General features: G+C 39.7%; 1 protein-coding gene across 1 annotated transcript in view; it reads right to left on the bottom strand.

Annotated features, from left to right (window-relative positions):
• Positions 1-15,681, bottom strand: part of Su(Tpl) (Suppressor of Triplolethal) — a 64,538-nt gene that overhangs the window by 38,794 nt on the left and 10,063 nt on the right. Inside the window, exon 2 of the mRNA XM_046632265.2 lies at positions 7,081-7,128. Coding sequence (XP_046488221.1) covers positions 7,081-7,128 — 48 coding nt within the window. The remainder of the gene's footprint in view (positions 1-7,080; positions 7,129-15,681) is intronic.

Here is a 15,681-nt window from a genome sequence, read left to right on the forward strand (position 1 = left end):
CTGATGAAAACTGAAATTACGCGCGTGTACGGTTCTTCCGAAAATTCATTTACGTACATAGCCTGTAATCGTTGAGAATCGATATCGAAGATTCTGAGGAAGAAAGAGAAAAAGAATACACGTGTGAAAATAATAATAATAACAACAACAACAACAACAACAATAATAATAATATCGATGGGTTTTTCAGCGAAAAGCGTAACCGAGATTGATATTCCGTAGATTTAGGAGGTCAGAATCAATAATTTAGAGGACAGTTACCTCGGCGACCTCGAAGTCGACAGATCGAGAACCCGATACTATTCGTCGTGTATTTATAAAACCGTAAAAAAAAAGGGAACGTAAGAAGAAGAAAAAAGGTATCGACGATAACCGAGGAACTTTCTAACCAGAGACTATACAAACCAACCTTATATATTTAGTTATAGAAGCTGTGGTATACCTACAGAGTCCGGAAATAATATTATCTCAAAGGACGTTATACGCGGCGAAGGTTATATGTATGCTTATAGATGTTGGTATAATAATTATTATACAAAAATATGCCAAAAAATTATGACACATAGACCAACAGTTTTGAACCGAGAGATACGTACGTCACGATCATTGGTTTGAAATATATCACGTATAGTTTCACGTACCTAATGAACGTTCTTCGTTAAATCGAGTTAAAGTATTCGACACAACCGTATTCTGACCTCCCTTTCATACGTAGATATACGGAGTGAAACGGGGTCACATATGAAAGAAACTTGATGCGATGGAAAATGAATTGGCAAAAATTCTTCAATATCTGTTTAAATTGGTGTGGAATCCTAACGAGACGAAATATCGGAAAAGGAATTAAAACGACTATAATCTGCGACTTGAGAGAATGATTCCGAAGTACGAAAGTTGATTTTGTAAAATATGCGAGCATGTTTTCCTTCGATCAATTCTACCGGTTGATCGAATGTCGGACTATTTTATCGAGTTACGAAATAACAATAAAAACAAGTTTGCAAGCTTCAACCTCCAAGTCTGTTAACAAATAAAAGAAAATTCAGGAAAAATATGAAAAAACGATATTACTACACGTGTTTCAGGCATACGTTGATTCTACGCTGTTCTAAATTCCCGCATTGCACGGTGTATTGATATATTAATTTTTCGCCAACGGTTCAACGTTTTAGCAGGCAAAACGTAACCAGGCAGCGCGAAAGGAAGGAGATACCGTGTCGCAGAATAGAGAACACAGAAAGCAGAAGAAGAATAAGAAGAAAAAGGAGGCGAGAAACACAGAGAACTGGTAACCGACCTGAGAGCCCAGAGTTCCCTGCACAGTTGTAATTTCAATACAGATACGGTCAATCCAGTTTTACAAGTCTCGGTTCTCGTCGCGTCGAAGGCTTGTGATTATTTGATCAATACATATATATACATAGGTATATTACATACGCACGTAACCCGCGCGACCAGCGAACAGAACCGTGAAGCGGTTGCAACGTACTTAAAATGTACATATCCACCGTAGATGTACACGCACATGGGTATAATACATGTACGCAGACGTACACGGGTCCAATTTCTTTTTCTCCCTCCCTCTCATTGTCAGTTTTCCTCCTAACGTCAGTAACGATTCGAAATACTGACGAAATGAAAAAAACGAAATCGAATACAGGTTATCGTAACGTTGATTTTTCATCGCGATTTGCGTTGACAGCTTTATTTACGGTTGCTGTTCCTGAACTTAGAATACGGACGCACGTTCGCGTGGGTACGCATACGTGAACACATATCCGAGGTATCCATTATCGGTGAAAAACCAGTTTTCCCTCCGACTTTGCGTACGGCTTGAACAGTCGAGCGTGTTCAGAAGTATTCAGGTATATAATAATGTCCTACCGCGGCGAAACGCCAAGTTTATCCCCGAGGACGTTGCACCTCGTTCGGAGTTTCTGCCACATCCGAACACCGTTGTTGTCGAGGAGGACTGCATCTCTCGAACGGTCAAACAAACGTTGTCAAAGATTGAAGAAGCGCAGCCTTTTCAACTTCCCTTCGCGGCATGACGGGGATTATATTAACAAAAAACTTATCATCATGGACGATCGTTGACGGCTCCGAATCGAGAGTTGAACTCGGTGGTGTGGTGAACGCCCGATCGCCAAACGAGCTCGAAACGCATTCAATGGCTCTGCTGGTGATGGTGATGGTGATGGTGGTGGATGCAGGTCCCTCGAGCCAGCTCGATAGCTCGTACAGAAAACGGCGAACACAGGCCGAGCAAAGGTCTTGAGAACCAGTTTTGCCAGACACCTCGATATACGGTACGGGGAAAAAGAAAAGCAAGAAAGAGAGAAAGAGACGAGAGGAAAATGACGAAAGGAAAGAAAAAAAAAATTCATATGTCGCCGACGAATTGTCGACGCTGCTGCTGCTGCTACTGCCTGATGTTGCGATGGGATCGCGGGGTGCAAAATTGATCGCAATACGCTCCTCGCGATGATTGATCAATTTCACGAATTTCGGTTCATTTTTGTTTCTCTTTCTGATCCCGAATCAACAAACTCTATTCGTCAAATCTGAACAATCATAATAATCGCGCTAAGGATGGCGAAAATCTATGACAAATCTGACTCACGATGTATGAAAATCTCTCCCAACTAACGTGGTTCATGTACAGGCTTTTAATCGATCATTATTTTTCATACCCTAGTTGCATTACATACCCTGAATATATATATTAGTTATACTATTATATATATATATATATATTGTAATCGGAGAGCGAGCGGTGTGCAGATTATAAAGTGTACAGCAATTATTCTGGTACAATTCGCAGTCCGTTTAGTAGACGTCCTTGTACCGACGACGGTGACGTAGGGATATAGCTGTGCTGTTTTTTGCATGTAGGTATAGGTATTATAGGCGTGTGTGTGTGTGTGTATCTATATGCATAACGTAGGCATATGCATGTACATACGCACACACACACATGTATATATATATTGTACATACATCCGACGCTTATACGTTGCATCGAGAGAGACTCGAGCCTTCACATCGCTCGCCTTTGCCTTTCACTTGGCTCGGCTTCTTTGCAAACTCGTATAATACCCTGATACCGTTTGTAATAATTTTCAACTTTATCCTACATAACTAATGTCGCTGCTGCTGCAGTACCGTCGTTATATGCCTTATTACGATTCTTGCAAATTTTCATCACGAACCCTCGTCGTTTCTTCCCCTTCGCACATATCGCACCTTGTCCCGTTTCAACTTTGTAAGAAAAATGATTTTTGTTTTTCCCCTTGCTCGTCATTTATTGTTGTTTTCTGTTTCAACGTTAAATATCGAACGAGAGAAGGATCGTGATCGCGCAAACGAATTACCTTTGACGTGCAGATTCGCACGGCACGTGTGGACCATTACGTTATATCGAAATACACCAGCGGCGCTAGCCAACCTGCGATCACATCTGCATGCATCTAGCTGCTGTTCAAGGCGTGTTGAACACGTAAGTGAGGTCTTGTGCGTCAGAGTGGTTCTTGTCCGCTTTCCTTGAGTAAATCTAACGTCAAAAATTCCCGAGATAAACTCGAACAAGGTACATAAACGCTCGGGTAAAAAGATTTACGATACACCGCATCGCGTATCTCCGCACATACAATATACGTACACACATATGTGCGCGATTTGCAATTGCTCGCTCATCGTGAAAAATGCACGCTTTGCGTATGCATACCTTGTAGACCTAGGCAACAGGCGCATGGATAACGTTATTCTCGAATATTTAACAACTACCCGATTATAGAAAGATAGCGTAAAACACGCGTCAAAATTCATTGTAGATACACAGAATTGTTATACCGTGATGCAACAATGCACGTTATACACATTATACACGTACGCAAAGGCGAAAAGTTATAATAATGCGAACGCGTAAATAATTCAGGGCGAGTAGTAGTGTCGGGTTACCCGTATAACCGTCGGAAGGAGGGGAGGCTAACAATAACAACAACAATTATAATATGCATATGCGATACAGAGGAAAAAAATAATGAAATTCAAAATATTTGTTACATATATGTACATACACGCGCGCGGTGGGAAAGAAGAGTTGCGAAACGATCCGCCCGCATCGATAACTCGTTGTATTTATTATACCTTCGACGTGCATCGCAGCGCGGTGCAAGGCTGATAATTAATCATCATTGTACACGCCATGGGAAATACGGGGTATCGTTGATCGCGAAGACTGGGTCAAGTTTTTCATCTAATTGTGAATAATTTTTACATTTCAATTGAAAATTTTTCATACCGCGGTGTGATTGTTTTTTCTTCGTTAATTCTTCCCAAAAAAGAAGCGATTCCACCTGCCACCTCCAATAACAGCCTGTATCTACGCTTTATCGCGAGTGTAGCATCACGTTGAAGAGTCTGACAACAACAACACCAACAACAATCGATTGCGCGAAGTATTCGTACCTAGTAACGCATCCTTTGGATGAAACCCCGTGTAATAAAGATACGTACACAAAGAGAATTTCGCTGCCCTGTGATTTTGGCAGGTAAAAATTAAACATACCTGAAAACCGAACGTTACATCTACAAGAGATAAAAAAATAAAAAAATATTTCTGCAAGTCAAATATTTCAGAGAATTGTTTTATCGTTATTTTTTACTCATTTTTGAGAAAATTGTTCATATCGATACATCTTTTCTTTTCGATTTATATCCGCGCGGAACCTGACGTCGTCCTTAACCATGAGTGTACCTTGTTCCAGAGGTTGTGCGGTAGCCAAGCTCTTCAGGCACCTACTTGACCATAACTGCGTATATCGGTTCAGGCGCTGCTACGTCTTACACATCTAGGTATATCACACGCGGAGGTGGAAAAAGAAATAAAGAAAAAAAACAAAAAACCAACAACTTGTAGGTACGTAATAGTTGCCAGAAATGATGGATACGGGAGTCACGGTATAATTGTCTGCATGGCCACGTTTGAATGCCATTACACGATGTACCGAGAAGAGGAAGGAAAATTCGTTTCGCAAATTCTCGGAATTATATTCCTGGCATCGGAAATTAATTAACCGCTGTATATGTATACGTATAGACGCGACGGTGTGAGGAATATAAGAAGAGGAAGAGATAAAAAAAAAAAACGAAAAGAGAAAAACGACAAAAGAGCAAAATAATAATCACCTTACGCTTGTAACATTGGTCAATGACTCCTTCCGCCACCGAGGCCTCTCACACCCAGAGGTAATAACACTGCCTACCTAGCTGACAACGTGACGCCGGCTTGAAATTGGATCAAGATTATTGCGTACGAGGATCCGGGATGAAACGAGACACCTGCATACCCGTCATTATACCGTTAAGGCGTTAAGGTTTCGTTTCTGTGCGTTCATTTTTTAATCCCCAATTTCGTCATTTTGCAAAAATTATTATACTTCGCGCGTAACGTACAAGAAATTCGGAATCGAAGCCAAAACGTATTCGATACCTTTCCAAAGTCAGATACAAATGAAAATTGCTTTACCTTATTATCGAAAAGAAGATAAAAATTAAATATCATCCATCCTTCGCACAGAAATATGTATAAATATATATGTATGTATAGAGCATTCCATGATATCTAAATCAAGATTCTACTATCGCAATTTTTTTCAGAATTTTTCGACCACGCTTGTATCTGAAGTATAATTTAAAAACTTTAAAAAATATATGTGTAATATAAAAACACATGCACGCACAATAGTGAGAGAAAAAGAGAGTGAGTGAGACAAACGGAAGCAAAACCTTCGGAGCGGTATAAAATCAAGTATTCTGATAAAAGGACTTCCTGTACAAAAGTATTTCACGCAATTATACCACACGATGTGTATGTTTTGCCAAATTTTATTTAATTTATTTCAGTGCTGGGGTTTAGAATGTAACATAAATAATTTTCGCGTATACACTATACTCAAAACATATCGCCACGGTTTATTTCATTCTACTTTACCATTTTCATATCTCATTCCTCCATCTCCCTCTATTTCTCTTTCTCTCCAGCGAGACGTCACAAAACCTTGACACAGACAGACACGGCAGCAGCCACTGACTGCCTGCATGTCCCTGAACGCTATGCGACAATATTAGCGTGCGTACCGATTGTTAATGGTTCGTGAAATAAACCCGGAATTAGTCACAAAATTGAACGAAACGACGTGGTAAAAATAAAAAAAAGAAAAAAAAAAAACCTGCATTCGATCGTAACTTATTTTCTATACGAAGTAAAATTGGCGTGTGGTAAAGTGATTCGTATCATAACTATAACCACAATCGTTGCAATTTCTAGGAGTCAGCGAATAACTCGGAATAAATCATGCATCGAAAAAATATCGACTTTCAAGAGAAAAATACCGGCCCTCTAAAGGTCAAAGAAACATGATCCGCACGCGGTTAATTACCCAACGAGTTGTGCAGGATTGCACATATTTTAATGAACACGAAGCAGTCAATTTAGTTTTTATAAAACTGGTAAGTTTGTTAAACTTCGTCACGAGCCTAATTCCTACAAATTTTCCAATTCATCAAATTCTTTTCGCACCCGGCATAGACATAGTCCATTGTAGAGATGACTATTGTATACGCGTAGTAATAATCTACGAATACCCCTATAATTAGTTCGCACGTATGAATTTGCGATACAATTAAAAATGGCAAATAAATAAATTCGCCATCAATAATTGGCGTCGTCTACGCGAAATGAAACTCGAAAAAGTCTGGCAATAATTATTGCCACGAATTGCGAATCGAGTCTCTTTGATTCTTTCGCTTCTTGTTATACAATAAAATTTAGGGGGGTGATATTTTTCTTCTCCTTGACTTTTCGAGGCTCTTTCGTTTGAGCAATTAGTAGCGGCGACGAGACGAAGCGGCAATCGATCTAGTCTAACAATAAGAAGATCAACGCGGTGCGGCTTGTAAACATATATGTATACATTATGCACACGTTTTCATGATTATATGCATACGTCATATATATATATTGAGATTCTCATCGTACGTAATGCACAGTGTGAATAATAATAGTAATCTACTTACGCCTTCGTTTCCTAGGAACTGTATAGTTGGGCTGTCACTCGTCTTATTCTGCAACAGAGAAAAGAAAGAGATAGTATCCGGTGCATCATTTGATATCGCACATCATCGGCGGTTTGCAATCTTTTATGCGATATAATACTGATTATATGCAGTGTATATGCATTACAGATTACATCATCTCAACATTGCTATTCAATTAATTAATCATTCGGTTAGTCAATCGTTTTATTAGGAATAGTAAAATCGGCAGACAACAATCGCTGGGTTTTTTAACTAGATATGTACAGGTATAACACCGTCTCGGTCGCGGAAAGGTTTCAGAGGTTTGCAAAAAGGAAATTATTCGCAAGGAGTAATTTTCAATCGTTGCATGGTATTGTAATGAAATGAAACCATCAGCTGCACTGAGTGAATCCATTTTCAAATTATCGACGTTTGTTTTATTGCGAAAAAAAAAAAAAAAGAAATCTACAATTATATACAGTTAGTCAAGATTTCATTAAATTTGCGTTATCGAGTGCGGCGTTTTTCTTCCAAAGAAATTCCAAAGAAAAAATTTTATAAGACCACATATTCAGTCATCGATGTGAGAACGAATTGAGCTGCGATAAAAAATATTCGCCGTTTTATGATTGGTCTCGGTGTTCCGATCAATTTGCTCGCCATTTCAAAGACCATGGCCTAAATACGAAGCCATGACGACCGACAAGTTTTCGGCCCGAAGCTACTATTCAGATGAAGGAAACTAAACGAGTGCCGGTTGAGGTACGCATAGGTATTTGCCTAAGAGCGTGGAAGTTGATCCGCAGCCTCATTACTACTACCACACGTTGTCCAACGTTGTCCGACAACAACCATCGCGTATACATACAAAGAAATGAATATTAAGGTGGCAGCCCAACGCGTCAGACTTGCCCCTGACATTTGAAACCTATACAATAACCTATCAAAGCGAGATAAATTTTTGTCTATCCGATCTGAAGGAGACTTTTGACTAATTTAGATAAGTTCCCCGCCCCCCCTCCTTCCCTCTGTTACCTCACCTTCTTTCGCTGCGTTTTATACACCAAGCTGCACGAAATTTTGCACAGTGGTAAAAACTGGGATATCGAAAAAATTAACTATTTGTAAGAAGCAAAAGAAAAAAAAAATGATTACGATTTTCTTCGTTATAAATTACGGATGAACCCGTCGGACAGTCTGAATCAAAGGTTGAAAGACGAGAAAAAAAAAAGTCGAAAAAACCTTTTCGTTCGCGTTACGCGTACACACGGTGCATGGGAGCGAAAACTAAATAAAGATCGATAGCGTAAATCGCTGTTGAATACTCCTAGATCAATTAGCGAGGAAGGTACGTATTCACAGAGGCGTGAGCTAGGATGAAGAATGATAAGTGAGACGGGCTCGGGTAACGAGGAGAAATTTTGCCGAATTTCGTACGAGTTGCAGAAGCACCGTCAAAAGGCGGCAGCGGCGGCGGCCATTATCCGAGGATTTACGTAACATTCGGTGTAGATGATACACCCACGAGTCGGTGCCGCTGCTTGATCCCAGGTTTTTGGCTTTGGCTTTTGCGTGTTGGTTTCATACACGCTCGTATAATCGTAAATGTACGCTCAGAAATGACGTTCGGTATACGTACAGCTGTGCACGATGCTGCATCGACTGATCCGAGAGTGCGCGCGTGTTAAACCTTAAAAGGGAAAGTCACTCATATCGTATGTATGCATACCCAGGTTATACACGCGTCGAGTCTTGATCGTCACGACTACAGATTCACACGTCTGCGCACGGAGGCAAATAAAAGATCAGATTTTACTGAAAACTACGGGTAGGCGCGTCAATTTTTCTTTTTTTTTTCTTCACCACATATTTTGGAAAGTACAGAATATCCCCCAAAAAGAGAGTGAGCACTACTTTGTGGGTACTATTTCATTCTCTCCGTGAAGTGGTCGGTGAGTAAATTTACCTATATCTAAAAGGAAAGGGAAAGAAAGGGGCGGGGAAGGGGGGGGGGGGGGGGGGGAATGATATTTGCACAGCTTTAGAACGCGAAACAAACGTCCCCCATATTCTTGGTAATCGAATGGAAACGACTGACATAATTAGGTGCGTGAAATTTATGTCGCATCGATCGTGCGAGTCTCAGGTGGAAAAACTCCAAATTACTCCGTCAAGGGCAATAAAAAAGGGACAGTTATTTTGAAGAATAGCTAGGATTATAAGGATTTCAGGTATAATATTTAATGAGGTTGAAGGTAGTACAGTTACTTTAACAACGCATGGATGTTTAAAATTTGAATAAGCTAACTACTCCTTGAAAGTAGTTCTTAAATTGTAAACCGATTTATTTCATGCCGTTTTATTACGTTAACGTTATCAACTCCAACCTTCGAAATTTTCCAAAAACCCGAACTTATTATTTGTAATAAGGCGCCCAATATTACTCACGATTAGTGTATGTATTGAAATCGCGTCTAGGGTCAGAATTTGTGCGAAGCAAAGAAAATACGATATATCAAGAGCATTATTTGCAGTGTAGAGGATAGATGAGAATTTCGTCGTTCGTTTCGTTTCAAATTTAGAGTCAATAAAAAACTACGTGTATCATCGGATCAGGCGCATTTGTATACCTATATAGGTATGTCTTACGTAATAATGGGTAAATCAGGTAGTATAAGGGAATAAAAAGAACGCGAATATACGTCTCGAGCCTGAAATTGACGACAAAAAAATCTGGCACTTGCAACAATTACGAAGGATATATTTTTGCATCGGTATAATAATTCCATAATTTAGCACGCGCAACGATAATTCAAACGAAGATCTACAGCACAATATATGGACTAGAATAAGAATATGCGCTCGGTAGCGCAGAAAGTATGAGAAAAAACCGTCACGCGATTACCTCTTACGATGAGATTATCAAGATTCCATTATTTATGTTTAAGTTTCGTGCACTCTTCGCGGATGCGTGTTTTTTGGAATATTTTAATACCTGGAATAAGGTACGTAACGTGTAAGCGCGGAACACCCCAAAGGATCGGTGATCTTTGATCAAAAGGATCAGCCTAATCAATTCTTAATCTAGGCTAGATTCGAGCGTAATTTTCCTTCTCTCCCTTTGCACCTCATCTCTTTGTTACATAACTACGAGTAAACGGCTCTCCTCTCCTCTCGTCTCATGTAATATATACAATATATGCGTGTGTCAAGGGATCAGCGAGGCATCGGTGGCGTCGCGGAACCCCGTCGTCGAAACTTATTCCCAAGGAACGAGGCGTCGCGACGCCACCCGCGTAGGGCTGCCCGTACGCACGTAGAGCGTCGCGAAGGAGGGTGAGAAACACGAAATGACGTAGACGAACACGAGCTGAGGTCGATTCTTTGCTTACCCAGACACATATATTCTCATTCGCGAGAGCGTCAATTTATGGAAGAAGGAGAGTATTATCCCTATACCTCTAACCCGTAACCTCGGCGGGAAGTTTATTTCAAGCTCAAATTGGATACCTATGTATATACCCTGGGGGTGAAGATTATACGTAATATATACGTATAAGGAGAGACGGACGAGAGGTTGAATTCAGATAGTTTATACAAGGCATGAAAATTTTTATCGAAACGAACTCTCGTAATTACTCTCAAAGTTTTATACACCTACCGGTACTCAAAGACGAGCGACGAGCCTCTCGCCATGGGTATTAGGTATGCACGTGGTCTATGGTTATGGTGTGCGAGTCATGCGAGACCGCGCTTCGTATAGGTTAATAGATAAGCTGAAGAAACTGCGGTGTCGTTATCGTTAGAGCAAAAGAAGAAAAGAAAAACAAACAACAAAGTGTTTATCCTACTTGACAGGGAGAGGAAATCGTTGCGGCGGTTTTATGTTTAGTTCAACTGACTGATATACAATTTATAATCTAAATCCCATATTTTCTATATCGTATGTAAAGAATTGATGAGAATACGTGGAAAAACAAAAGAGGAAGAAATAAATTTGAAAAAACAAAAATTCAGAATAAGGATAAGAGACATATTGTTATACCGGAAATAACATGACCGGGAAAATAATTGAAGCGCGATTTGCGCAGTCAACTGCAAGAAATTCGTAACGGAAATTCTGTACATATATTGCGATAATTGATGAATCTTTTGTGTACAATCTTGCGGAGTAATTACCACCATCACGAATATAAGTACGTATATAAATAATATCGCTGATGGGCACGACGAAGATTTGAAAACTCGGAAGAAGAAAGAATATCAGATAATTGCGAAACTTGCAGATAAAATCAAGCGTTGCCCATAAAACGGAACGGAGCGTTAAGATCACCGGTCATGTTTTCAACCGATGAAGTTAATTAACGGGGTTGCGTGTTTTGCGTACAAACAAGTTCAAATTGCATATACATAAATTCTCCAGATTCTGCAGACGAGTGTAGTTGGAAAAGAAAAAGATTGTAGAAAACAGGGGTGGTTGGAGTGGAGGGGCGGGAGAAGCAGCCAATCGGCAATCAATTTTCAGTAAATCCGTACGAAGACTGTCGCCGAAAGTAAAACTTTCGACATAAGTCCAACATTTTCTAGATACGCATGTAAGTTTCTCACGATATTATACCTACGACTTATACAATTATGCTTATGTCATGCACAATCATATTCATGAGAACTCTTTCTGCACGCATGCAGTTAGGCGATTCTCAAGTGCAGTACAGCAATGAGTTACGGGTTGCAGTACGATCGCAGATTGTATACCGCTGGTGCGGATGACACAAGTGGAATTACTTAATCCAGAAATATATTTATGTATGTGTATATGCACACGCATGCGACAAACGGCGTATACGTAGGTAGGAAATTAAGACTCGAGCGGCGGAGTTGCCGTCTGTAATACGAACTTGCGTTGCAATTATTCGCAATCAATTCGGCAACGTCGCCAACTGGTTCACTTTCTCTCGCCACCCGTTGGCCCCGACGACGACGACGACGACGACGACGACGACGACGACGACGTCGGATTCTTCTGGCGAGCCGCCGGTCGGTCAGGTTTTGATCGATCGATCGCCAGACATCGAGCAAAGAAACAATCTGACCCAACTTGTATTACATTTTACACCACGATTACGACCATTGAGTTTATTTTTATTTTTTTATTTTTTTTTTCAACTTCATCAAGGTTGGTATAATAATTCGTCAACGAAATGTCGCGTCGTTTCTGATTTCAGGTTTCGTTTCTCCTCTTGTATTATATTATACCTAGGTACACGTATTCCTTTCGCATGAAAAACAAAACTAATTCATATTTAACGAAATAACCTTTGAAAAGTTCGAAGGTTTTTTCAGATCCCTGCAGCAGCTGGGATGAAAAATAAATTCGCCTTACGTTACAATAATGCGTGGGAGATATAAGAAAATATGAACGCAGTCTCTTCCAGTCCATTAAGCGGAGAAGTGGAGAAGGAAAGAAAGAAGGAAGGAAAGAAAATTACACGAAGATACAAGCAACGAACGTCCGTTTGGCGATTTCACGAATGATGTCGTTCACCTTTTCTCTACGTTACGTGCACCTTGAATCGCATGGAATATAAATGCGCCGTTTCCGTTAGAACTCAAACTCTAATTTTACATCAAGATTAATTACAATGTCTATTTAAATTCTTATACTTCCTCGCGTGAATAAATATCGCGTATGTTTTTATCAGCGCCCAATAAACGTATTTTTGTTCAACGTGAAAATTTACTCCATTACCATATAATGGAAATTATAACATACTCATAAATATATATATATATATCTTTTTCCGTATTTTATTCCCTGATGGAAAAACCAAACGAAATGTTCGCGCCTTGCACACGTGCAAGCCTTCGTACAATTACACCGATCAAGTTTCCGGAGGATTGAATGATAAGAAAAAATGAATAAATAAAAATAGCGACAACTTTGCAATGTATAAATGTAATCTGTACACATATTTCATTTGAATTACACGAAATTAAAAACTTTCACCCTAATTCTCGGACCGTTTTAACTTCTTTCCCGAATTGAAAGAATTTCAACACATGTATATATATATATTTTTATTTTTTTTTTACCACACTTCTAATTGATTTACTCTTTAGATAAATTTCTTTCCTTTTTCGTCGCAAATAATTTGTTCTTTCGTAATTTTTTTCGCACCTTCCGACAGCGTGCACATCAAACCACGGTACACTTTGTACTATACCGCATATGACGCACGTGGACAATACACATGGTAAATGTGTATAAGTACATAGAAAGGTTTACGGCGTGTAGCCTCGTTGTAGGCGTGCACGCGTGCATGTACATTCTACACGCATACGTCACGTTTTCAAGTCCGGGTATTAATAACCTGTAATCGACTACCGGCTAGTGACTGTCGATTGTTTACAGCTATATCAACACGCAACTCAACGGGCGAGGAATTTCATTGAGAAATCATGTTATAGTATGCATACCTGTATGCATGTATAGAAAGATAGACGTACACACGCTACGTAGACACAACAACGTTTCATCTATCTACATTAATAATAATACACCGAATTTTTGTTCTGTAACGTAAGAGTAAAAATCTGTAAAAACAAAAAAAAAAAAATAAAAAAGTGAAAAATAAGGAAGAAAATGCAACCGATAACCGAATAAACGAGTACAGACAAAATTGTTCAAATATCGAAATATTTGTGATAATCGTGTAGCATGAAGATAGAAAAAAAATAGGGGGGGAAAAACACATGCGTTGGAAAGATTTTAATTGTATAAGGAGAAATTCTATTCGTTGACTACACGTTGTCGGAAAGTAGTACGTGTGTAATATATATACCTATATAAGTATACATATCTACATCTATACGAAGACCAGGTTTTCAGACTTTGATTGCAGGTAATTAACTAAACGACGCGCCTGCCACCTATACGTACACGTATTTACGCATGGCCGTCTCCTCGAGAAACCGGATAGTAAAATGGTACAGACGTGTATGCAAACGTCAAGGAACCCGTGTCGGGTAAGTTTTCGTTAATTTTTATCATTTTTTCGTTTCTAATTATACAGGTACCTCAGCCTGTTTCTATCTTTCTCACCTTTTCTACGTTTATAATATTACACGACAGTTATCGCGTGTGCATATTGCAATTGCCATACAGGATAGTATGTATATTATGTATAATGCGTTTAATTTTTAATAATAATATACAATACACAATATGCGTGTATATTGTACACAATACCACGTAGCTGCGTAGCCACGAGCTAAGAATCAATGTCTGCCGTGCAGGAGGAGGAGTCAGGGCTGGCTCCCGAAGGTTGTGCAGACTCGGTTTGCGGTAAACTTCGTACTGCATGTGCATGTGCATCATACACACCCACACACACGCACACACCCGGCGTAGCAACAACGAGTCAAAACGGCGAAGGTAGAAAATTGTGTGCGTTGTTCCCGTCTTTGCATACATATTCTATGTAATATATAAGATAATAGAGGTCGTCGAATCGTATCGTCGTAGCTTAAAAAGTACATGTAAATTGCGTTAATACATAAACTCGTGCTAAATGAAAATAAATTATAAATTCATTAACCATCGAACATTTCAAATACGAAACGATACCGAAAGCTTTTACGCCGATTGTTTGTCAAGTAAGGGAAACTTTAATGCATGCTTCCGTGAAATATAATTTTCAACGTGTAAATACTTATTCCTCGTAACTTATTCATATCTTGAAGTGAAAAGGCTTTCGTCATTTCACGTTGATACTACGTATTTTTCTTTCTTTTTCTTCTCCTTCTTGTTCTGTAAGAATTACCCGGCGGCGCGTCGACTTATCGCGTCGCCACGTTTCCTGCAGCAGTTTTCCGTTTTCGTGGAGATAACGCGGAACGGATTCAAAGTAAATATATATATATATTCGACAGGGTTCCACGAAATACAACCCATGTATAAAATAAGGTATCGCCGAGCTATTGCGTTAATTGAAATTCAAGGATCGAACATGGCGCTGCAGATCGCCTCCCTAAAACCAGTCGTCGTCGAGGTCTTTTACCTTCCCTCCTGCCCTTTCCAACTCACGTACTCTCCCTCGCTCATTCTGTCTCTCTCTCTCTCTCTCTCTCTCTCTCTCTCTCTCAATCCATACATCTTTCTCACCGTTCCTCTTTCTCCGCTACAGAACAATGTTTGCTTCTCGATTTTCACCGCGACAGTCTCAAGTTACCGATCAACGTAATCTGCACGCGCGTCTCGTTTTCATTCGGCATCATTTCATCTGTTTTTAAGCCTTTTACGATGCGTCGGTTGAACAAAGCTGTAATAATCGTAATGCGTGCGTACATAAGCTTAGAATCCCGGCAACGTAACAAGGATATATAATAACCGCAAGTCTCTCAATACGCTATACGTACAACATTTCCCCGTAAGGATTGCACGTACCTACCTACTACAGATTCTTCCAAGTTACGCACGTATTATATATATACATACACACTTATAGATGGTGCAGTAGGTAGAGGACGACAAACATGCAGGGTTATAGATTCTCTCAGCGTGAAAGGGGGAAGGAACCAAGTTTCCGCACATACGCG

Source organism: Neodiprion pinetum, chromosome 6, assembly GCF_021155775.2.
Source record: "Neodiprion pinetum isolate iyNeoPine1 chromosome 6, iyNeoPine1.2, whole genome shotgun sequence".
NCBI lineage: Eukaryota > Metazoa > Arthropoda > Insecta > Hymenoptera > Diprionidae > Neodiprion > Neodiprion pinetum.